Genomic DNA, 25,510 nt, shown 5'->3' with positions numbered 1-25,510 from the left:
TCCAGCACTGGACATGCTACCTGTCAGGCCCATGGTTTGAGTCCCTATCTGTTCTGTTTATTTACTGAGTCATTTACTGTGACTCCCTCTCTATATATACATATATATATATACAATATATTTATTTTGCATTTATTGGTTCTGACCCAAAGAAAACATGGTCACCATCACTCATACCCTATGCTGCCTTTCCAGAAGAGCATAGGCGTCACATTCTAATGCTGTCCAATCAAAGTATAACATCCCCACCCAATTTTCAAAATGCTGCCACCCTTATAATATCAAAGATTGATAACATGTTATTATAGAAATATTTTTTTAAAGGTTAACAAAATTAATTTTGTACAATGAATGTGGCATTTTACATTTGACAGATTTGTTATTCACACTTCATAGACATCATCTTTGCCAACGATCACGACTTTGTCAAAATGAAGTTCTTGGTTATCATGACTAATGGCATCCATAGCACTTAGTTCCTCTTCTTTCTGTGTGATGGCTGCCCTGAAGCTGTCCACACTATCATATGGATTCAGCTCAGACTCTCTGTCTAGCCCTTCAGGTTTACGGATAAAGGTTAATGTTTTATTTATAGGAGACTCATTTGGTTTCTGTTCTCTTAATGGCTTTTTCTTGTGACGTGGAGGTTTGAAAGATTCTTCAGAGTGGTCGAGGGAATAGAAAGAGTCCTTTGCGAGATTCTCAATATTTTCTGGATAGGTGAGATTATTTTTATTTTTGGTCTGGTTAATTTGTTTAGGGCTGTTACCATTAGTATTTTGCTTTTGGATGCTATAGTTGTGAAGAGGTGGGTGCAGAGTAACAACCTGGTGGCGACGGTGAAAAAAGTATGGCTTTTGAGGGCCGCACGGCATGTATGGCTGGGGGCCAGGACGAAATTCTCGCTCAACAGGGTAAGGAGAAACTACTGTATGCCTCCCACATGGTCTAACTGATGGTGGAGGGTGGTGATGGTAGGGAAAAGAACTGGGTTTATAGTGGTAAAACTGGTAGTCAGGGTCGTCTACCTCAAAGCTATGGTTGTCTTGTAATGAGGAAAGTTGTAACTCCATAGGCACATAGCTGGAGAAAGTGCTGGGACTGAGGTCACTGTTAACACTGTGGCTAAGATGGCTGTCATAGATGGGCGTATGTGAAGGGCCTCCAGGGTGGATGTGTGGCTGCGAATAACCAAGCTGGGCTGATGAATAAGATGGTTCTCTGTGGTAAACGGAGAGATCTGAAAATTCATCTTGATGAACAGATGGATATGGTAGGTTCCCATGATGGAAAGATGGGATGCCACCATGTAGGGATCCATACAGTGGCCCCTTGTGATGGAGGGATGGATAATGTGGGCCATCATGGAAAATTGGAGGCCCAGAGTATGCAGGCAGTTCATGTTGGTAGGTGTCTGAATGGGTGTAGGGGCCAAGGAAGGCAGGTGGAGGGTACTGGCCAGGTGGGAGCCCCTGGGCTATCACATTAGAGTCTATGCCCAAACCAACCACGGGCAGCAGACCTCCTGGACGGCCAGACAAGTTGAAGCGCAACCCAAACTGCAAGAAAAAGAAACTTGTCAAAACTATTATACCAGAATGATTGCATCCATTAAAGCATATCCTCTGAATGAATACCAATCCTCTAACACTCCATCTTCTGCTTTATTATTATGAAATCCTAGCCAGATAATTCTTCATTACCAAGACACCTGGATCACCAAAAAGTTAGAGATTTAGAGAACTGCAGCAGGCCTACTGGCCTATGCCCTCCCAGCCTCTCTACCCATTGCATCACAACTATATTAGTCCTGCCTTTTTGCACCTCATTATTACTATTATAACTCCACCTATGGTTCTCTCTGTGGGTCTGGAGAAGCCAATCATATTGAAATACTATGTAAAATTAAATTTAGAGATCAATTATTGAAAAAGTTTAAGGTAAATAGGCAAGATGCTGCAACACTCCACGAATTCTGCAAGGTAAAATTACAGAGCACTGTAAACAGGGCAGAGGCACGGCACTATAGTTTTAAAACTGAAGAATTCAAAACTTTCCAAAAAACTGAATGCCTCCCAACCCTCTAGGTTTTGTGTGACCCCTACAAGTCTAGTGCTTCCCCATGAATTTAATAATGTCTGGCAACAGCTAAGAGCCCTAAGGTATAGCAACAAACAAGTAAATCACACTATCACTGTGCTAAGTAGTTATAACCAGGCATATATGCCATGAAGCATCCACAGTGGCAAATTATTTCAATTCAAATTACACAGCTACTGCAGCATCAGTTGAACCAGGCAAAAGAAAAAGACCTGCCAACATTCCAGCCAAAATCTTAAACTACATAATCTCTGAAATGAAAGCACAGAGCCAACATAATCAATTTATTCAACTCTAAGTCCAAAATGCACAGCATGTATGTGGCTTTCTTTGTGCTTAACAATATTTTATTACATGTAAACTACATTTTGTAATACATACTGCAGTAAGAAATAAAGTTTGTTTGTTGGTAAACAGTACTTTGTTATATCCAAGAGAGAGCAGTGTATTAGCAACCAGCTAAAAATATGAATACCAATAACATTATAATGTTACCTGTAAGGTTTCATGAATCTTCATTCAACAGACAATTCCTGAATTATCCAGATGGATTATATACAAACCCAAATAACAAAAGGAAATTTCCCAGGCATGGTTACCTTAGACCTACAAAAGACTTTACACCGTAAACCATTACATGTATATACTTATTATGGAAAAAAGTGCAAGGTATCAGCATAGTCTCTGTATTATTATAATTAAAGAGAAAGAGCTTAACACATAGAAGTCATACAATGCATAAGACTAATCAGGTTTGAGCCAAGGAAAGGAAGGATAGATCCACATCCTCATATCAAGAGCCCCTCAGCAGCATCATGGCACCTCTCTTGAGGGGACAGGTTATGTAGACAGGTTTAAATACAGTAAAATCTCTGTATCCACAGATTCAATTTCCAAGGTTATCAATGGTTTACCATGACCTGAAAATAACCCTTAATTCTGTTTAGTAATGACACCAAAGCATGACAGTAGTGTTGGCGAGAGTTCTTCGAAGTCTAAGGAAAGCCATGAAGTGCTTCCCATCAATGAAAAACTATTAATTCTCGACTTATTGTATGTAATTTATCAATTAAACTTCATCATTGGTATGTATGTACAGTATATGTAAAATGACTCATATGTAGGGTTTGCTACTATCCACAGTTTCAGACATCCATGGTAGGTCTTGGAATGTATTCCCTGCAGATAAAGGGGGATTACTGTATTACCTAAATAACAGGAAACAAATTGTTAAGTTAATCCGTTCCACAGAGCTAGCCTTTAACCGATTAAGCCTTTAGCCAAATTAATTTTCCCCATAAGAAATAATGGAAATCCAATTACTCCATTCCAGACACCCAAAAGTATTATACAAAATAATTTTTTTACATGAAATATACATTTCCCTACACAGAAAACAATGAGACATGCACAATAAACAATACTGAAATGACACTTACCTTTATTGTGGACTTAGTGATGAGACAGGAGGAGGGGAGAGGATGTAGGTGTACTATTGTTTGGAAGGGATATCCCCTTCCATAAAGACTTCAGGTAACAAGTCCTTTTCTGGGGTTACTTCCCTTCTTTATATTTTAATGCCACTATGACCAGCTTGAGAGTCACTGGACCCCTGTCGCACAAAATATCTGTCCAGAGAGCTCTGTTTCTTGCATCCCTTTAAGATTTCCCTAAAATGGGACACAAGAGTGTCATTGTACACTTCTTGGGGTTTTAATTTTTCAGTGTCTATGTACTCCTTAAAGTCCTGCACATATTATTCAGCCACTTTTTTGCCAGAACTGGCAGCCTCACCATGCCTTATCACACTGTGTATGCCACTACAATTCTTAAATCTCTCAAACCAGCCTCTGCTGGCCTTAAATTCATCAACATCAGCACTAGTTGGAGGTATTTTCTTAATGAGATCCACATACAACTGCCATGCCTTTTCACATATTATTGACTGAGAAACACTATCTCCTGATAATTGTTTCTCATTTATCCATACCAACAACAGTCTCTCCACATCTTCGAGTATTTGTGACCTCTGTTTTGTAAGCATACTTGCACCTTTCACAACAACAGCTTCCTTGAGTGCCTTTTTGTTGGCCAAGATAGTAGTGATGGTTGAATGGGTATATTATATAACCTTTCCAACTCTGAGATGCGCACTCCACTCGCATACTTTGCAATTATCTCTTTCTTTAATTCAATAGTATTTCTCACCCTTTTTACCACAGTGTTGGCACTAGAAGCTTGATGGCTTATTTAGCAGTTACAAACACTACAAACAATGGAATAATACAAAATATATCACATGTATGCGTGGAATCGTCCTCACTGGGTTTGTAAACAATGGCACACTGGCTGTACAGAGTCATGGAGTGGCTGGGCCTGCTCAGGCAAAGCGGACATGTTCGAGACGAAAGCCCCTAACCGAGTTGTTTGGCATTAGCCGAGCCAATATTTTCATACCAAACCGAGCCGTTATCTGATTTTGGCGCTAACTGATGAAACCTTTACCCGAGGGTCCACTGTAATTTAGAATGAAAATCCTCACTAAGAACATGTTGTGTTCCACAAGGAAATATCTTAGAGCCCTCTACTCTACTTGTACTATGTCAGTAACATACCTGACCAGCCGGGCTGTGGCTCGTACATTGGATTGTGTGCAGCCAGCAGTAACAGCCTGGTTGATCAGGCTCTGATCCACCAGGACTGGTCACGGACCAGGCCGTGGGGGCGTTGAACCCCGGAACTCTCTCCAGGTAAACTCCAGGTAATTAATGTTAAATGCAAACTTCAAGGGTATGGAGATGATAGTGCTGTTTTCGTGTCAAGAAAAGGCCCAAAGGATACAGTTCGGGTATTATCAATGGAATTGGAGTCATGCAGATGATGGTTAACAGATAAACTGTCACTGCACCTGGACAAAATAGAAGTTATATTATTTGACTTAAAATGTAAGTTAAAGAAAGTCAAAAAATTGTAAGTACCGTCTAATGAGGAATCTATCTCAACAGTAACTACTGTGAAATACTTCAGATGATCCTCTGATCCCAGCATTTCAGAAGAACTAACATTTCACAACATAATAAAAAATGAATGCCAAATTAAACTTCCTTTAAAGATAGATGGTACATGACATATGATCCTTTTGAGTATAGACTTACCCTGTGGTCATGATGAAGATTGAGGAACTGCCCGGTAGTTCTGACAAGTAAGAACCTTCCCTGTGGTCATGGTGAAGTGAGAAACAATCCAGTAGTCTTGGTAAGGACCTACCCTCTGGTCATGGTGAAGACAGAGGAACTGCCTAGTGGTCCTGGCAGACAAAGATCTACCCTATGGTCATGGTGAAGAGTAAGGAACTACCTATTGGTCCTGGTGAGGAGTAAGGACCTACCCTGTGGTGTGTGACGTGGTCCTCATGAGGGACGGTGAGCTGGAGACCGCTGGCGAAGGTGCGGGTCTGGTATGAGGAATGCTGACCCCCTGAGCTAGTCACTGCCTGCAGCATCCACCCACAAGGGGTTAGTAGCTAGTTACCACACACACACACCTCATACAGTGCCATATTAGCATTGAATTAGATTTTATTATATTAAAATAAGATAGCTTTTATACATCCTAATGCTAGGTTGGTTATCATGAACAATTAGGTTAGGTTATGTCAGTACTTGGAAAGGATTAGGTTAGTTTATATAGGATTAGATTTATGCAGGATTAGGTTAGCTTATGTAGGATAAGGTTAGGCTATAAATTAGGAATAATTTAACAGTTAGGTTATAGTGCTTATATTTCCACAGTTAGGCTAATTTATTGATAATTATGTTAAATCATATTTAGTTTTAACTAAATATATGAGAGTTGTTCCTGACCTTGCAGATATTTTAGGAGTGGCAACAAATTTAAAGAGGGTTGATTTTTTTTCAGTAAGCCAATGGGTCATATTTACAAATCTAAAGATTTTTTTTATAAGCAGCATAAATATTACACTTTGATGAATAACTTAGGAGGGCCACTGTAAGTTTAAGCTTAACATTGTCATTTTGTGAAGGATATTTAGCCAGTTGTATTTGTTTAAGCAAAATAGAATGACACTGAGTCGTAACAAAATACGTAATGGAAGAATTCTTCAAAAATACTGTACTTGAAGGAGAGCAAGTGACGTCAGATATGTCAATGTTAAAAAATATTATTATTATTATTATTATTACAGTATTATTATTGCAGTACAGTACTACATTACAGTACAGAAATATCATTAGGTAGACACGCTCTCTTACTAGGTGAGTGTGGATTGTAATGGGATTTCATTTCGTGGTACATATTTTCTGATTAAGAGGCAGTTGGATTTACCAATTCATATGCCTCCAACCAATAAGATTTATTATTATTATTATTATTATTATTATTATTATTATTATTATTAATTATTATTAGTGGTTTTACCTGGAGTTTACCTGGAGAGAGTTCCGGGGGTCAACGCCCCCGCGACCCGGTCTCTGACCAGGCCTCATGGTGGATCAGAGCCTGATCAACCGGGCTGTTACTGCTGGCTGCACGCAATCCAATGTACAAGCCACAGCCCGGCTGGTCAGGTACCGACTTTAGGTGCTTGTCCAGTGCCTGCTTGAAGACAGCCACAGGGTCTATTATTATTATTATACTATTATTATTATACTATTCACAAAAATGTTATGGGTCATTTATTTAGCACTGACTAATCAAAGCTTGCCTTTCCAGCAGTGCTTAAAGGAAAGGTTTGGGATATTTGCTGTTTGGACTGACATACGAACTGTCGTATCTGTGCGCCTCTGCAAAGACAGTGATTGTGTGTGAATGATGGTAAAAGCGTTTCTTTCTTTTTTGGGCTACCCTGCCTCGGTGGGAGATGGTCAGCGTGTTAAATAATAATTAAAGGTAGAAAGTTAAAAGTGAACACAGATAAGAGTAAGGTGATGAGGATATCAAATGATTTAGATAAAGAAAAATTGGATAACACATTGGAGGGAGGGAGTGTGGAAGAGGTGAATGTTTTTAGATATATGGGAGTTGACCTGTCTGTGGATGGGTTTATGAAGGCTGAGGTTAACCACAGAATTGATGAAGAAAAAAAGGTGAGTGGTGCACTGAGGTATCTGTGGAGGCAAAGAACATTACCCATGGAGGCAAAGAAGGGAATAGATGAAAGTATGGTTGTACCAACACTCTTATATAGGTGTGAAGCATGGGTTGTAAATGCTGCAGCGAGGAGGTGGCTGGAGGCAGTGGAGATGTCGTATCTTAGGGAAATGTGTGGTGTAAATATTATGCAGAGAACTCGTAGTGTGGAAATTAGGAGGAGGTGTGGAGTTACTAAAAGTATTAGTCAGAGGGCTGAAGAGGGGCTGTTGAGGTAGTCTGGTCATTTAGAGAGAATGAAACAAAGTAAAATGACTTGGAGGGTGTATAAATCTGTAGGAGAAGGAAGGTGGGGTAAGGGTCATCCCTGAAAAGGGTGGAGGGAGGGGGTACGGGAGGTTTTGTGGGCAAGGGGCTTGGACTTCCAGCAAGTATGCATGAGTGCATTAGATAGGAGTAAATGGAGACAAATGGTTTTTGGGATCTGACGAGCTGTTGGAGTGTGAACAGGGAAGGGATTCAGGGAAACTGGTTAGCTGGACTTGAGTCCTGGAAATAAGAAGTACAATGCACTTTAAAGGAGGGGTTTGGGATATTGGCAGTTTGGAGGGACATCTAGGTTGTTGTATCTGAGTTCTTCTGCAAAGACAGTGATTATGTGTATGAGTGATGGTGAAAGTGTTGAATGATGATGAAAGATTTTTTTTTTTTTTCACTTTGGGTCAACCCTGCCTCTGTGGGAAATGGCCAACGTGTTAAAATAATGATAATAATAATAATAATAATAATAATAATAATAATAATAATAATAATAATATGTAAGAACATAGCAGTGAAGGAAGCATTGAAAGATATTTACAAGGATATGGCAGCAAGTGAGATATTTAAGGAAATGGATTTGGTAGTAAGCAAGATATTTCAGCTAGAGGACTTGGTAGTAAGCAAGATATTTCAGCTAGAGGACTTGGTAGTAAGCAAGATATTTCAGCTAGAGAGAACTTGTTAGTAAGCAAGATATTTCAGCTACAGAGGACTTGGTAGTAAGCAAGATATTTCAGCTAGAGGACTTGGTAGTAAGCAAGATATTTCAGCTAGACAGGACTTGGTAGTAAGCAAGATATTTCAGCTAGAGAGGACTTGGTAGTAAGCAAGATATTTCAGCTAGAGGACATACCAGGGTGCAGAGTCTTATCTCACCTGGAGGAGAGCATCCCCGGCATGGCCAGCAGCGACCACACCAGCACCCAGCACCTCCCCTGCCACCTGGCCCACTAGTGACACCTGGCTGGCAGCACCCCCTACCAGCTTCCTTAGCCTTTGCTGCACCTTCTCCCCCACCTCCCGCACCTTCTCCTGTGGCTGCTGCAGCTTCTTAGTCAGCACTTCGACCACACCAGGACGCCGCCTACCTCTTGTACGCCTCCCAGAAGAATGTGTTGCACTCGTCTTACTATCCTTCTGTGACTCAAGAACAGATCCATTGAAAAAATCCTTTGTGAAATTTGAATGTAAAGTGAATTCTGAAGATGAGGATGAAGTTTCAGTGCCCTGAACTTCCACATGACTCCTGCGTGCCCTATGGGTTAGTACCTCACCTGGGGAGAGGGGCGAGATGTGGGAGTGACTGCGAGGGGCACGGCGAAGCTGGGGCATGTTAGGATGTCCTCTTGCCTGTCGCAATCCTAGCCTGGGTGGTGGTGGAGGGATCACAATGTGAGAACCACCTTGGGAGGATCGTGCCTGCAAGGAAGGAAGAAGCAGGTTATTATATAATCTTACGTGAGAGCAATAACATATTTGTGGTTATCTATTTGTCATCATCTGTGATTATCCATTTGTTATTATTTGTAGCTATAGATCAGAGCAATGCTCATGGTATCCCATCCTCTGAATTTAAACATATAATTTTTATATAATTTTTAGTGGTTGTAGCACTAGTACAGTATGGCCAGCATGTTTTGTATATTCATAAAGTGTATGGTTACCTTCCAGTGCACTGAAACAACAAGAAACATTAAAAACACAGGAGCCAAAAGTCAAACCCCACATCCACAACTAGGCACGTTCACTCCATAAGATATTTGTATTATCACAAGAGTGTTGTTATTATCATTATTACAGTATGAAATTCATATGGAACACTTCCCATCAGTAAAATAAAATCACAGAGAAGTACTTAACCCATCAGGGTTATACAGTGGCTTTCTTTTGTGCCTAACAACATTTTGTTATGTGTAAACTACATTACTTGTTACGTGGAAGTTTTTCAGATTTTATCCAAAGAAGAAAAGGTAGTAGCTTAAATTCTTTGGATCAAGAGCCCTTCAAGAGCATCAAGGCACCCTCTTGAAGGGACACAGAATCAGAAAGTGATCAATCACAAAAGACAAAAGCAGCTTCTTACCTGTGGTGGCGGAGGAGGTATTAGGTGCAGGGCCTGGTGGGTGGGTCTCCTGCCTGCCCTCACGCCCACATTGCCCTGGGGTGGGCGGCTTCTAACCACTTGGGTACCCTCGATCACCCCAGGGACTGGCGTGCCCAAAACAAATGGGGGCACCTGATGGGGCACTGATGGGGCTGGTGGAATCTGGGAAAATTGTGGGGCTGGTGGAATCTGGGAAAATTGTGGGGCTGGTGGAATCTGGGAAAATTGTGGGGCTGGTGGAATCTGGGAAAATTGTGGGGCTGGTGGAATTTGAAGACTTTGGGACCCCTGTGAAATTGGGAGAGTCACGGACACCTGTGGAATTTGATGACTTTGGGACACTTGTGGAACTGGGTGGCTCTGTGATACTTGTGAGGCTGAAGTAACCTGGAATAATTCCGGGACAAGTGTAATATGGGAAACTTGTACAGACTGACTAGCGTGAGGCAAGTTAGGTTCCTGGGACATGTCTGGAGCCGGGATCACCCGAAGAGCTTGTGATTTCTCAAAAGCTTGGGAAACTTGCAGGTCTGGTCGTGCTTGTGAAACTTGGGGTCTTTGTAGAGTTTGAGAATTTTGGCGTCCTGGAAGAGATGGAGGGATCTGGGGTGTTGGCAGAGCACGAAGAGATTGGGGTCCCGGGAGAGGTTGAGGAATCCGAGTTCCTGGCAAGGCATGATTATTCTGGTGCCCTGGTAGAGTTTGAGGAATCTGGTGTCCTGGTAAAACTTGAGAAAACTGGGGTGGTGGCAGAACTTGAGGAATTTGTGGTCCTGGTGCCGTCTGGGAAAGCTGGCGGCCATGTGGAGTTGGGGAAGGGAGGGGTGTTGGGAGGAGAGAAGGGGTGGAAGGAGGGAAGGGAGGAAACTCATCTGAGTAGGGAGGGAACCTCTCCTTCATGATGGTATTACCTACAGAACCATCGTCCTGGAAAAAATAAAGTACGTAGGTGAAAAGTCATTATAGTGATGGTAGGAGGGATGAGTAAAGGGCACATACATCCATGCAGACAAATAGAAACACTCACACAGAAGTGACAGATCTCAATGAATAAAAAGGGTATGGAGGTGAATATAACACCTAGCAATTACACATAAAGCAGAATAAACAAGTTTAGCAGTCCTCAAAATAGTATTCAAGAACTTGAAAAAAAAAAAAAACATTCAGAATTTTGTACAGGACATATGTCAGCCAATCACTGAGTATGCAGCACCTGCATGGAGCCAACTACAAGTCAAGCATGTGAAGAAACTAGAAAGAATCCAAAGGTTTGCAACCAGACTAGTACCAGAACTGAGGGTAATGCACTCTGAGGAGAGGCTGAAGGAAATGAATCTGGTGACCTTAGAGAAGAACAAGGGCAGACACGGTTACTACGTACAAAATCTTAAGAGGAATTGACAGGGCTGATAGGAACAGACTATTTATTTGAATTAGGGTAGTTGAAAAGTGGAATGACTTGAATAAGGCAATGGTGGAGACAGATTCAATACAATAAAATCAATTTATCTCCCTTGCAAAGCTGGAAACTTTAAAACCAGAACACAATAAAAGTTTGAGTCGAGTCAAAGAAACGACATTATTATTATAACAACTATGTGGAAGTATTAACCCCCATAGGGGTCATACACTCTCTGGATAAGAAAAAAAACTGCCAAGGATAAAGAAAGCTAACCAACAGGATCAGAATAATATAGTGAAGCTTATTAAGTACATGTGTATAAGTGTCATGGGCCTGGGAGTCAATATATGAATTGACTATGGTTCATGCATTTTTGCTGAAGTGATCCAAGAACTGATCCTATGGTTTGTACATTTTTGTTGGATTGATCAATGAGTTAGTCCCAAGCACTGTGCATTCTCACTGGAGTGATCCACAAAATGATCCCCAAGTTCAAAGATCCTTACTCAGTCAATAAATGAATTAACCCCTTAAGTGTGAAGGTGAACAAGTGAAACTGACTTGAGAAGGCAGACACCTGATATGAATTTAAATGCAAGTGTAACAGCCCCATGGAATCAAGTGATTAATGTTTGAGAATTGGAGCCCAGGAGATGATGTCAACCACTAGAAACACTAAAGAAGGGGCAGTACAAGCAAAGATCTGCTCCTGTAGTTAGTCTATAAGTAATCATATACAAGTATACTCACCTCAAGTGACTGTAGAGGAATAAGACTAATATCTGGGTGTGTGGGTGGTGTGTGTTGCTGACGAGGTTCCTGCTGCTGCAGCTGTATTCGAAGCTGTTCCCTCAGCTGCCTCCGAATTTCCTGTTCCCCACGAAGTTGCAGCTGGCCCTGCTGCTGGAGACTCTGGGCTTGTCCCCTGAAACCCTGACGCAATGGAAAGCCAGGAACACGTCCCAAGTGAGGTCGTCTGGCTGACGTTGGAGGTGGATGGTGGAATGGGGGAGCAAAATCCTGTCTCTCCTGCATGACAGGAGGCACATTCTCCAACACTTCCTCCTCATCCTCGGTAGATTGGTTCTCAAAGAAATAGTTCTCTGGTTCAGCTAGGTGGCCCCCAGTATGATCAGGGGCAGCATCAGGCAGTTTGGAGACATCCTCAGCATGATCTGTATCCTGATAGATAGGATATCATGCGAGTTAAAGTAAGAGAGTCAGGGTGAAAGGGATTATCTAGATTTCACCTTTAAAACATCTGCAGTCAGGTAGAATATATAAGAGGTTTTGCAGTGATGATAAGAGATAGGCATATGCTGTGATATAAGGGAATTCATGACTTTTTTATGGTCTGTATACTGGTGGATGAAGTTAGCCTGTGTGCTGGTGTATTAAGTCTGTCAGTCTGTGTGCTGGTGCATGAAGTCTGTCAGTCTGTGCTGGTGCATGAAGTCAGTCTGTGTGCTGGTGCATGAAGTTAGTCGGTCTGTGTGCTGGTGTACTAAGTCTATAAGTCTGTGTGCTGGTGCGTGAAGTCAGTCTGTGTGCTGGTTTACTAAGTCAATCAGTCTGTGTGCTGGTGCACTAAAAATTCCTAAGCCACCCTTAATCAGTCACAAGAAATGTGTTCAACATTATGAACAGCAATTTCTTGAAGTTTTCACAATGCCTATGTTTACCAACAAGATTCATCAGTAAGAATTCATCATTCTAAAATTGCTAATAAGGATAACATTACTGATGAAATAATGTTTGTTTAGTCAACTATTGCTACTAGAAATCAAAAGAATTTCTGATTAGAGAAAATTGATACAGGAGGGCCCCGCTTATACAGCAGATTAGGTTCTGGGCTACTACTGCTGTAGAGCAAAAATCGCTGTAAAGTGAAACACAACTTTTTTTCATTTTCAAAAGCCTGATAACATGTTTACACTATCATATATTAAGTGAGCAATAGAGCTAGGCCTAAAATATGCATATACAATACACACATTACTTACCTTAAAAATTTTTTATAGTTGGCTTATAGTGAGTAGTGAACATATTCATCATACAAAATCTGAATAAATGATGAATGGGTATAACTGAAAACCGCTGCATTAGCAAAATGCTGTAAAGTGAAGCACTGTAAAGCAGGGCCCTCCTGTACATGACCTATTCTTTTAACCTGAGGTAGTGGTAGCTGTTGGTGGGGAGAATCATCAGGATGGGTGCTGGCAGAAGCAGAGGTCAGGATCACCTCCTGCAGGAAAGAAATACCAACATAACATTACTGTAGCAAATAATGGTTGATGTGAACAACAGAGAATCATGTTTTAAAAGATTAATAGGCCACTGTGTGTATATTTTAGAAAATGTGAAAAATTAACTTAAAAAAAAGCTCAATTTTTTTTCCAAATATATTTAAGAAGGACTATCATAAATTTCAACAATAAATCAATACAGAGTATTTACACGTGTCATACTGGACTTATTCATGACTCACGAAATCGTAATGACACGATTGCAAATAAACCACACCATGGGCGGGATTGAACCTGCGGTCAGAGAGTCTCAAAACTCTGGAGTTTTGAGACTCTCTGACCGCGGGTTCAATCCCGCCCGTGGTATGGTCTGGACTTATTCACTATGTATACTGAAAGAAGACTTCTAAAGTGGGAATGGAAGAAGGCATTTTATGCTTTATTTAAGCTGGGATAAAAAAGTTTACAGAAAAAAATAGGAAATAAATAATACAGATTAATTTTGCTACTTTTGCCATTATGTGTGGTGGGCCATTGAATTTAAATAATTGGAAACCCCAGCTAGGTAGCTTTGCAGATGTTTACCCACATAACCTGGAGTTTACCTGGAGAGAGTTCCGGGGGTCAACGCCCCCACGGCCCGGTCTGTGACCAGGCCTCCTGGTGGATCAGAGCCTGATCAACCAGGCTGTTGCTGCTGGCTGCAAGCAAACCAACGTACGAGCCACAGCCCGGCTGGTCAGGAACCGACTTTAGGTGCTTGTCCAGTACCAGCTTGAAGACTGCCAGGGGTCTGTTGGTAATCCCCCTTATGTATGCTGGGAGGCAGTTGAACAGTCTCGGGCCCCTGACACTTATTGTATGGTCTCTTAACGTGCTAGTGACACCCCTGCTTTTCATTGGGGGGATGTTGCATTGTCTGCCAAGTCTTTTGCTTTCGTAGTGAGTGATTTTCGTGTGCAAGTTCGGTACTAGTCCCTCTAGGATTTTCCAGGTGTATATAATCATGTATCTCTCCCGCATGCATTCCAGGGATGTTGCATCATCTACCAAGTCTTCTGCTTTCATAGAGAGTGATTTTCGTGTGCAAGTTTGGTACTAATCCCTCTAGGATTTTCCAAGTGTATATAATCATGTATCTCTCCCACCTGCATTCTAGAGAGTACAGGTTTAGGAACTTCAAGCGTTCCCAGTAACTGAGGTGTTTTATCGCAGTTATGTGTGCCGTGAAGGTTCTCTGTACATTTTCTAGGTCAGCAATTTCACCTGCCTTGAAAGGTGCTGTTAGTGTGCAGCAATATTACAGCCTAGATAGAACAAGCGACCTGAACAGTGTCATCAAGAGCTTGTATATGTCCTAAATTACCATTTTTACTGAATACAGTCAGATATTAGTTTCCATATGATGCATTCTCCAGTCTAGTAGGCTCTATTATTTGCTGGTTTAAATTGAATTTTGTGCAGAGATTTAAAAGCTCGTGTGAGTGTGAGTTTTCATCAGAGCTGCCTCCTGGTGTTATTACTGCAACAATATTATTTGCTATATTCCTCCATTTTAGGTGCCTTAAGTTGAAATCCCCCAGGAGCAAGATGTTGGGTGCAGGAGCTGGAAGATTTTCCAGACAGTGGTCAATTTTTAACAGCTGTTCCTGGAATTGCTGGGATGTTGCATCCGGAGGCTTGTAGACTACCACAATGACTAGGTTTTGGTTCTCGACCTTTACTGCTAAAACTTCCACTACATCATTTGAGGCATTTAGCAGTTCTGTGCAAACAAGTGACTCTGCAATGTACAGGTCAACCCCCCCCTTTTGCCTGTTCACTCTGTCACATCTGTATAGGTTGTAACCTGGGATCCATATTTCGTTGTCCAAGTGATCCTTTATGTGGGTCTCAGTGAAAGCCGCGAACATTGCCTTTGCCTCTGCAAGCAGTCCACGGATGAAAGGTATTTTGTTGTTTGTTGCTGGCTTTAGACCCTGTATATTTGCAAAGAAGAATGTCATCGGACTGGTGGTATTGTTGGTACTGGGGGTTGATTTTTTTTCCGGCATTAGTATCTGTATCTGTTGGTTTGGAGTGGAGGCCATCGACTGTGGTTCCACTCCAGGAATGACTGGATTTGGTGTACGATTTCTGCCATTTCCTGCCAGTTTTTTTTCCTTCCTGGCACTATAAAACCTCTCCCTCTTGAGTGGCTGTGACTACCCAGGTTTTCCCATGGCCTGGATGTTTTGTATCTTTTTGTACCCTTTAGATGGTGTGCCTGGCAATTTAAGTTATAGCACAGTCTTTCCTGTACTGAAGAGGTACACATTTCAGGGTGAAAAAGCTTACAGGAAGGGAGTTTGCATTTTCCTGTTGTCATATGGGCATGGCATTTTCTAGGGTCGTCATAGTTTACCTGGAGTTTACCTGGAGAGAGTTCCGGGGGACAACGCCCCCGCGGCCCGGTCTGAGACCAGGCCTCCTGGTGGATCAGAGCCTGATCAACCAGGCTGTTGCTGCTGGCTGCACACAAACCAACATACGAGCCACAGCCCGGCTGATCCGGAACTGACTTTAGGTGCTTGTCCAGTGCCAGCTTGAAGACTGCCAGGGGTCTGTTGGTAATCCCCCTTATGTGTGCTGGGAGGCAGTTGAACAGTCTCGGGCCCCTGACACTTATTGTATGGTCTCTTAACGTGCTAGTGACACCCCTGCTTTTCATTGGGGGGATGGTGCATCGTCTGCCAAGTCTTTTGCTTTCGTAGTGAGTGATTTTCGTGTGCAAGTTCGGTACTAGTCCCTCTAGGATTTTCCAGGTGTATATAATCATGTATCTCTCCCTCCTGCGTTCCAGGGAATACAGGTTTAGGAACTTCAAGCGCTCCCAATAATTGAGGTGTTTTATCTCCGTTATGCGCGCCGTGAAAGTTCTCTGTACATTTTCTAGGTCGGCAATTTCACCTGCCTTGAAAGGTGCTGTTAGTGTACAGCAATATTCCAGCCTAGATAGAACAAGTGACCTGAAGAGTGTCATCATGGGCTTGGCCTCCCTAGTTTTGAAGGTTCTCATTATCCATCCTGTCATTTTTCTAGCAGATGCGATTGATACAATGTTATGGTCCTTGAAGGTGAGATCCTCCGACATGATCACTCCCCATGTCTGCAGATATCAAGTGCATAGTATGTGCACAGGCTTGGTTTCCGTTTGCCTTGGGTTTCTGTGACTGTATTCCCTGTTGGTGCATGTTTCCCTGTCTTATTCCTATCCTCCCTAGCACCAACAATGGAGCTCCCACCAGTTGTTTTTGGTAATATATCCTCACTATTGCTAGTGGAGTCCTCTTGTTTGCTATTTCCTGTGGTATTTCTAGTTTGCAATATTGGTTTTATCTTATCTTTGACTACACTTGTTTTCCCACTACGGCTCCTGTCCCCTATGAGGTCATTTATATGTATTCCTTCCTGCGTATAATTCCCGACTACCTGGACAAAATCTCCAGCTTCACCATTACTGTCTCCCAGGACAGCAACTCCAGCTTCACCATTACTGTCTCCCAGGACAGCACCTCCAGCTTTACCATTACTGTCTCCCAGGACAGCACCTCCAGCTTCACCATTACTGTCTCCCAGGACAGCACCTCCAGCTTCACCATTACTGTCTCCCAGGACAGCACCTCCAGCTTTACCATTACTGTCTCCCAGGACAGCACCTCCAGCTTCACCATTACTGTCTCCCAGGACAGCACCTCCAGCTTCACCATTACTGTCTCCCAGGACAGCACCTCCAGCTTCACCATTACTATCTCCCAGGACAGCACTATCAGCCCCACATTTACTGACTACCAGGACTTCACCTCCAGCCTTACAGTTTCTGACTACATGGCCAGTATCAAGGGCAGTACCATTCAGCCCAGACTTTTTATGTTCCCATCTGTTGTAGAAAGCTTCCAGGTTGTCTATGAAAGCAGCTTTGATGTTATCCTCTTTTAATACCCTTGTGATTTTAGTCCACAGATTTTCCTCATTTGAGCATACCCAAAAACACTTCCCTGTTTTAATACTGCTTGTAGCTAGTTCTTGGATATCTGCACAAGGGGCGTGACACCAATTTCCACAAAAATGACAATTTATCCATGTGAAAGCCTGTTTTTTTGATTGACTGCAGACTATACAGAGCTTCATAATGATTTGAATGGTTGATTTACTGTAATTCTACTAGCAACCTCTTGAATACTCTATTAATAACCTCCTTAAACGAAGCTCTAGCTATTTGTATTTCTATTTCTAACTGTACTTGTATATTGGACAGCTTACCGTGTACGTTCCTGATTTATATTTATTGTTTGTGTTTGATAAGGGCGCCTACAACCCCATCCATTTACAGTCTGCTTTATTGTCCAACGAATCCGTTTGAAACCAGTCAAGGGTTCGGACCAGTCGATCCGATCTGATCAGTGGGTCACTTATTTAAAACATACTAGTTGGTGATTTGGGCTAACACATGAAGGATCTACTTGAAATTATCTACCCGAGTAATATGTGATTTGATTGATACAAAAGTATAACTTGCGTGTTGAAGAGCCGGTGATTTCTGGCAGCTCCTACAGTGACGAACGGTCGAGCCTCAACCCTTGTTTATCAATCGCTGTATCTAGCTTTTCTAGTTTTTTTTCGTCTCCACCACAATAAATGCTATATTATCACTATAGTTGACTGGTGGAAATTTTGGAGGAAGGACGCTTTTTCTGTAGTAATAACTGCTTCTCGTTTTGTATATTGCGACCGCTGGTAACTACAGGTTATATGAAATTCACAGTAACGTCTGGTATTTCAAGAAAAAAGAAACTAATGAAAGTCACTCCACTCCACTAAGTATCATTATAATACTGGTTAGTTGCTACTACAACACTGTATTCTGCTATTCACTGGTATCACTAGATTATATGCGAGTACACTAGCAGGCCAGGAAGATTATTAAAACAGCTGACCACTGTGGTAAGTTTCTGGCGACTTCTGGCACCTGCCTCTATAGGCTTATCACTTCATTTACAAATTCACCTGTTTTCAAATGACACTTCAGCCTTTATCATCTATATACTAGGGAGCCACTGTATTATACACTATGCACTATGTATACACAATGTTATCAGGGAGACTTTCTTTCCTCTGACAGAAAAGTTCTATTATTATTATTTTGCACATGGAACACAGGCCATATTCTAACAAAGACCCATATCAGGAGACACTAGGTGTTCTGTTTTCTGATGAACAAAACATCATCACCATATTTAGGGGAGAAAGAGAGGTGAAAAGAAAATTTACACTTAGACACATACTGTCTTGGTTACTAAGACCACCCTGGTGATCAAGCTAGGCTCAACACTTACCCACAATACTTAGAACAAGAACATTTAAAAGCTTTATATACATATGTGTACTGAGCAAACTTGCCAATCTATGATACCTACATCATTTCTCACCTTTTTATACCATATAATAATAATAAATACATAATATGCCACTAACCTTGATATCATTAGCAGAAGAGTCAAGATCATACAACCTGAAATTAAAAGACTATGAAATTTCTAAGTTCTATTATACCTGGAGAGGGTTTCGGGGATCAACGCCCCTGCGGCCTGGTCTGTGACCAGGCCTCATGGTGGATCAGGGCCTGATCAACCAGGCTGTTACTGTTGGCTGCACACAACCCGACGTACGAACCACAGCCCAGCTGGTCAGGTACTGACTTTAGGTGCCTGTCCAGTGCCTGCTTGAAGACAGCCAGGGGTCTATTGGTAATCCCTCTAATGTATGCTGGGAGGCAGCTGAACAGTCTTGGGCCCCTGACACTTACTGTGTTGTCTCTCATCATGCTAGTGACACCCCTGCTTTTCATTGGGGGGATGTTGCATCATCTACCAAGTCTTCTGCTTTCATAGAGAGTGATTTTCGTGTGCAAGTTTGGTACTAATCCCTCTAGGATTTTCCAAGTGTATATAATCATGTATCTCTCCCACCTGCATTCTAGGGAGTACAGGTTTAGGAACTTCAAGCGTTCCCAGTAACTGAGGTGTTTTATCGCAGTTATGTGTGCCGTGAAGGTTCTCTGTACATTTTCTAGGTCAGCAATTTCACCTGCCTTGAAAGGTGCTGTTAGTGTGCAGCAATATTACAGCCTAGATAGAACAAGCGACCTGAACAGTGTCATCAAGAGCTTGTATATGTCCTAAATTACCATTTTTACTGAATACAGTCAGATATTAGTTTCCATATGATGCCTTGTAAATGCCTTTTTCAACTCGCTTCAGATTTTCAACACCAATATTAAGGCACACTACAAACTTGCTCTGCCTTGAATCCTTGATTCAGTTGTCCCTCACCAGCAGGTAGGTACCTGGCCCCTTCTTGAAGTACTGTCCAAGTGTTAAGATTAGAGGTGTATGTGTGTGATATGTAGCCCCGTGTGCTGGAGTTATATTCCCAACAACTACTGCATCTTCATTTTCATAGTTTTTTGTGATAATGTGAAGTTTTAGTTTATACATATTAATTTGGTGCGTTGGGTAAGCATATTTCTTGGCCTCACCTAGTAAAAAATTATATAGATCAATGACAACTTCTATAATAAAAAAGTTATCATGTTTATAACTTATTGACAAAATACTGAAGCTTTAAATTAATAGGATATTGTAAATGAATGTTATGAGTATGAGGTTAGTTAAGTTTAGGATCTATAAAATACTCGAGGGTTAATAAAGATGGAATTAACCAATCAATTACGGCACTTGAATATGCATAGTGTGCAGCATACAAACTGAACGACAAATATTTTTTATCAATATATACATGACACAGAGAAGTATTTAAACGTGAAGAAATCATTTAGAAAAGCAAATTTGCTGACTCCCCTCTCTCTCAGTAAATTCTGATTTTTTTTTTTACACCGAAGCAATAATAGGGAATAATTATTACAAGCAATATTTGTAAATATTTGCCCTTGAGGTGTATGAGAAAATTCCGAGAAATCGTTGAGCGAAACAGACCCGTCATCTGTGTCTTGAGAGTTGGCAGACAACGTGAAGACGGTCACGACCAGACAGCACGAAATCACCACCACGAACAGACGCATCTGAAAGTAGAAACTGTGATAAACTCCATCTGTTCATCATTGTAAATTTTATTCAGATTATTTACCCGGAGTTAGTAACCTAGGATAACCTAACAGAGCCACTGTCAAGAGACTTGATTTAGTTTCACTGGGGGTCTTTTAATCCCTTTCCCCCACTCCTCAGGGTGCGACCCACAACAGTTGGCTAACACCCAGGAACCTACTTACTGATAGGTGAACAGGGACATGACTACTTCGTGACCTAGTCGGTTGGGAAAGTCAGATTTTGCGTGAAGTTTTAGCTATCATTAACTTAGTTTTTTGATAAGTATTAATATTAAATATGTCTGTGCTTTATTCTGCAGGAAACGAAAGAAATCTCCCAACAAAGGTCAATTGACGGGCATACCGCCTAGTGATTCAACAACCACTGATGTACCTGTGTTGGGTATCAGTGATAAATTACTAGTTGGCTCACATAAATACGTTTTCCACAAGGCGTAAAACTAGGTTAGATAAACATTCACATTACATATATAAGTTAATTTAAACTAAAAAGTAACCGTGTGAATGTTATTACAAGATGTATATAGTGGGCAGTCAGACCACCAAAACAGCAGCAGGGCAGGTAGACACGAACAATTCCTGTTCATCTGCACAAGCTTGAAGCTATGAAATCAACGACCACATCCAGAGGAGGTATTTATGTCATAGGCTGAAGACACCCAAAAGGCACTGTGAAATCTGAGACATGCAACACCGAATATCAATAGTTGGAGACATTTCGCTGACTAGTGGCTTTATCAGTTCAATACCAGATACCTGGTATTGAATTGATAAAACCACTGGTTGATTAAGCGTCTTCAAATAATGATAACTAGGTGATGCACGTGCCTTGAACCTGCCTACCATGGGCCAGTAGGCCTAATGTAGTGTTCCTTCACTGTTCTTATGGGAGTCGAAAACTTCTTGACATGAAATTTATATTTAAAGTTCCTTAATAAGGAAGATTTTATATAGGTTCAATATACAAGTTTGGATTTCTACAACTGCCTTATTAACCTAAGAGTATATAAACCTAAGATAACTCAGTAAAACACTGACTTATTTACGTCGGGGTCCTTGTGTAAAATATATATTGGCTACACGAATATGTTACCTGGAGGTTACCTGGAGGTTATTCCGGGGATCAACGCCCCCGCGACCCGGTCCACGACCGGTTATAATTATTAACAATAAAAGGCTATTTAGAATTTACATATCAGTTACATGACTATATTAGTTACACAAGTAATTTTGAAAAAAAACTAATAAAATGAGACTTATTTCCTTTTGCCCTTCAAAGGAGGTTCCTTGATGCTGGAGAGAGGCTCTTGATCTAGGGTATTGTACTGGATCTGTGCCTTCTGAATGCCTTCCATCCTCCCTCCCCCAATAGGAGCTGTATAATCCCTACGGATTTAGCGCTCCCTCATAATTTCATTTTGCTTCCCCTGTTTGAGCTTACTGAGGCACCTGGGCAGGCAGACAACCCAAGACTTTATCATCCACGTCGAGGCTACATCCTGAGAAAAACTATACGATCTGAATTCTAATAGTCACTGTCTAAGAGTCTAGACAGAGCCTAGACAGTTGAAATTAGAATGGGTTACTAAAGGCTTTCTCCCCGACCTGCACTCCAGTCGCACCACCGGCTGGTGGAGTTACATCTAAATCCAATATAAGATAGTAATATCTGAAAGTGACTAACCTTTATCTTGGGTGTTACTAATTGTCATATGTTTGTGATTACTGTTATAACTTTACGAGTATAATATCAACACCAAACAATCGGTCAAATAAATATTTTTCTTAAAAACCTCAATATATATATTTGGCTCCATCTTACTGTCTTTCATAAGCACAAAACGACTATATAGGAACGACTTACTGTAGTTAAAAAAATGATAAATTTTGTACTACTTAGGAGAATAGACATAAATAGCAATATTACGATGACAAGCAATTAATACTACTTGTACAAACAGTTACTATTACTTGTACAAATAAGAAACTGACAAACGGAGAATAATACGAACATTATAATAGCATAAAATATTATAACTACTTAGTAACTCTGAAGAATTAGAGAAGTTTCTCCAGCATCTGGTAGGCTAATTGACATACTACTTACCATTTAGTGCTCTCACTAGTTCAGTTATATACATTTGTTCAATACACACACACACACACACACACACACACACACACACACACACACATATATATATATATATATATATATATATATATATATATATATATATATATATATATATATATATATATATATATATATATATATATATATATATGTGTGTGTGTGTGTGTGTGTGTGTGTGTGTCTTACCTAACAATCTGTCGGTATTTTATACCATTTTAATGTTCAGAGAGTGGAGATTTAAGGCTTTAAGTCTATCTACATACGGGAGGTTCCTTACACAGTAAATCATTTTAGTCATTCTTCTCTGTATGTTCTCTAATGAGTCTATGTCCATCCTGTAGTAAGGGGACCAAAACTGAGCAGCATAATCTAAATGAGGCCTCACTAGTGATGTATAGAGCTGTAAAATAACTTTTGGACTTCTGTTACTTATACTTCTTGAGATAAATCCAAGTAATCTGTTGGCCTTGTTGCGCACACTAAGGCACTGCTGTCTTGGCTTTAGATTTCTGCTTACCATGACTCCCAAGTCTTTTTCACATTCTGTATGACCAAGCTCTACTTCACCTAGATTATAGCTTCGAGGGTTATTTTCATTACCAAGGGCAAGTACCTTACACTTATCCACATTAAACTTCATCTGCCATTTTTCAGACCAAGACATTAATTTGTTCAAATCGTCCTGGAGTTCATTGATATCCTCCTCAGAGTGAATTATACGGCCTATCTTTGTATCATCAGCAAACTTACTCATGTCACTAGTAATCCCTTCATCAAGGTCATTAATGTAAATTATGAACAGGAGAGGGCCTAAAACTGATCCTTGTGGAACGCCACTAGGGACTAATCCCCATTCAGATTTCACTCCATTAATGGTAACTCTGCTTTCTATTGGTAAGCCATGCCTCAATCCATGCTAGAACTTTACCTCCTATACCATGAGCTGCCACTTTTCTTAAGAGTCTCTTGTGAGGTACTCTGTCGAAGGGTTTACTAAAATCCAAATAAACAATATCATATTCCTTATCACTGTCAACTGCCTCAAATGTTCTATTGAAGAACGTCAGTAAGTTTGTCAGGCAGGAACGACCTCTCGTGAATCCATGCTGAGATTCATTTATCAAGTTATGCTCTTCAAGGTGACTTCTGATAATGTCAGCTATAATTGATTCTAATAACTTGCCCACTATAGATGTCAGGCTTATTGGACGGTAATTTGAAGGAGTGGACTTCTCCCCTGATTTGAATATAGGAACCACATTAGCCATCTTCCACAAATCTGGCACAACACTGGTAAGGATGGACGCATTGAATACACTCGTTAATGGCTGACTAAGCTCCATCTTGCATTCCTTAAGTACCCTTGAAAACAACTCATCGGGTCCCGGGGACTTATTTTGTTTCAGTTTGTCTATCTGTTTAATAACCATGTCCCTCGTGACAGTAATATCATGTATCTCTCCCGCCTGCGTTCCAGGGAATACAGGTTTAGGAACCTCAAGCGCTCCCAGTAATTGAGGTGTTTTATCTCCGTTATGCGCGCCGTGAAGGTTCTCTGTACATTTTCTAGGTCAGCAATTTCACCTGCCTTGAAAGGTGCTGTTAGTGTGCAGCAATATTCCAGCCTAGATAGAACAAGTGACCTGAAGAGTGTCATCATGGGCTTGGCCTCCCTAGTTTTGAAGGTTCTCATTATCCATCCTGTCATTTTTCTAGCAGATGCGATTGATGATAAATTAGACACATGTGCAACTCTTGGGTATCTTTATTGAGGAAACGTTTCGCCACACAGTGGCTTCATCAGTCCATACGTAGGAGAAACTTGAAGAACAGGAGGAGCATGAGGTAATCAGTCCCTCAACCTTGAGTCGATGTGTTCAGTCCATCAATCTTGAATAGAATAGAATTCTATTCAAGATTGATGGACTGAACACATCGACTCAAGGTTGAGGGACTGATTACCTCATTCTCCTCCTGTTCTTCAAGTTTCTCCTACGTATGGACTGATGAAGCCACTGTGTGGCGAAACGTTTCCTCAATAAAGATACCCAAGAGTTGCACATGTGTCTAATTTATCAACATGTCGGTTCTCTGAACCATTCATCTACAAAGATGCGATTGATACAATGTTATGGTCCTTGAAGGTGAGATCCTCCGACATGATCACTCCCAGGTCTTTGACGTTGGTGTTTCGCTCTATTTTGTGGCCAGAATTTGTTTTGTACTCTGATGAAGATTTAATTTCCTCGTGTTTACCATATCTGAGTAATTGAAATTTCTCATCATTGAACTTCATATTGTTTTCTGCAGCCCACTGAAGGATTTGGTTGATGTCCGCCTGGAGCCTTGCAGTGTCTGCAATGGAAGACACTGTCATGCAGATTCGGGTGTCATCTGCAAAGGAAGACACGGTGCTGTGGCTGACATCCTTGTCTATGTCGGATATGAGGATGAGGAACAAGATGGGAGCGAGTACTGTGCCTTGTGGAACAGAGCTTTTCGCCGTAGCTGCCTCGGACTTAACTCTGTTGACGACTACTCTCTGTGTTTACCTGGAGTTTACCTGGAGAGAGTTCCGGGGGTCAACGCCCCCGCGGCCCGGTCTGTGACCAGGCCTCCTGGTGGATCAGAGCCTGATCAACCAGGCTGTTGCTGCTGGCTGCACGCAAACCAACGTACGAGCCACAGCCCGGCTGATCAGGAACTGACTTTAGGTGCTTGTCCAGTGCCAGCTTGAAGACTGCCAGGGGTCTGTTGGTAATCTCCCTTATGTGTGCTGGGAGGCAGTTGAACAGTCTCGGGCCCCTGACACTTATTGTATGGTCTCTTAACGTGCTATTGACACCCCTGCTTTTCATTGGGGGGATGGTGCATCGTCTGCCAAGTCTTTTGCTTTCGTAGTGAGTGATTTTCGTGTGCAAGTTCG

At 41.3% G+C, this 25,510-nt stretch overlaps 1 protein-coding gene across 2 annotated transcripts in view; it reads right to left on the bottom strand.

Annotated features, from left to right (window-relative positions):
• Positions 1-1,342: 1,342 nt before the first annotated feature.
• Positions 1,343-25,510, bottom strand: part of LOC128699439 (uncharacterized) — a 33,878-nt gene continuing 9,710 nt past the window's right edge. Inside the window, exons 2-8 of one of the 2 annotated variants that reach the window (XM_053792185.2) lie at positions 20,317-20,402; positions 18,797-18,833; positions 13,207-13,281; positions 11,787-12,218; positions 9,614-10,561; positions 8,805-8,949; positions 1,343-1,559 (exon numbers count right to left, since the gene is read on the bottom strand). In XM_053792185.2, the coding sequence (XP_053648160.2) occupies positions 1,486-1,559; positions 8,805-8,949; positions 9,614-10,561; positions 11,787-12,218; positions 13,207-13,281; positions 18,797-18,833; positions 20,317-20,402 (1,797 nt within the window). In that variant the 3' untranslated portion in view covers positions 1,343-1,485. Of the gene's footprint in view, positions 1,560-8,804; positions 8,950-9,613; positions 10,562-11,786; positions 12,219-13,206; positions 13,282-17,584; positions 18,320-18,796; positions 18,834-20,316; positions 20,403-25,510 lie in introns of those variants that run through there. The other variant, XM_070098153.1, reaches the window with a different exon arrangement.

The sequence above is a fragment of the Cherax quadricarinatus genome, chromosome 61 (assembly GCF_038502225.1).
Source record: "Cherax quadricarinatus isolate ZL_2023a chromosome 61, ASM3850222v1, whole genome shotgun sequence".
NCBI lineage: Eukaryota > Metazoa > Arthropoda > Malacostraca > Decapoda > Parastacidae > Cherax > Cherax quadricarinatus.
This window is presented reverse-complemented; position numbering and strand designations above follow the sequence as displayed.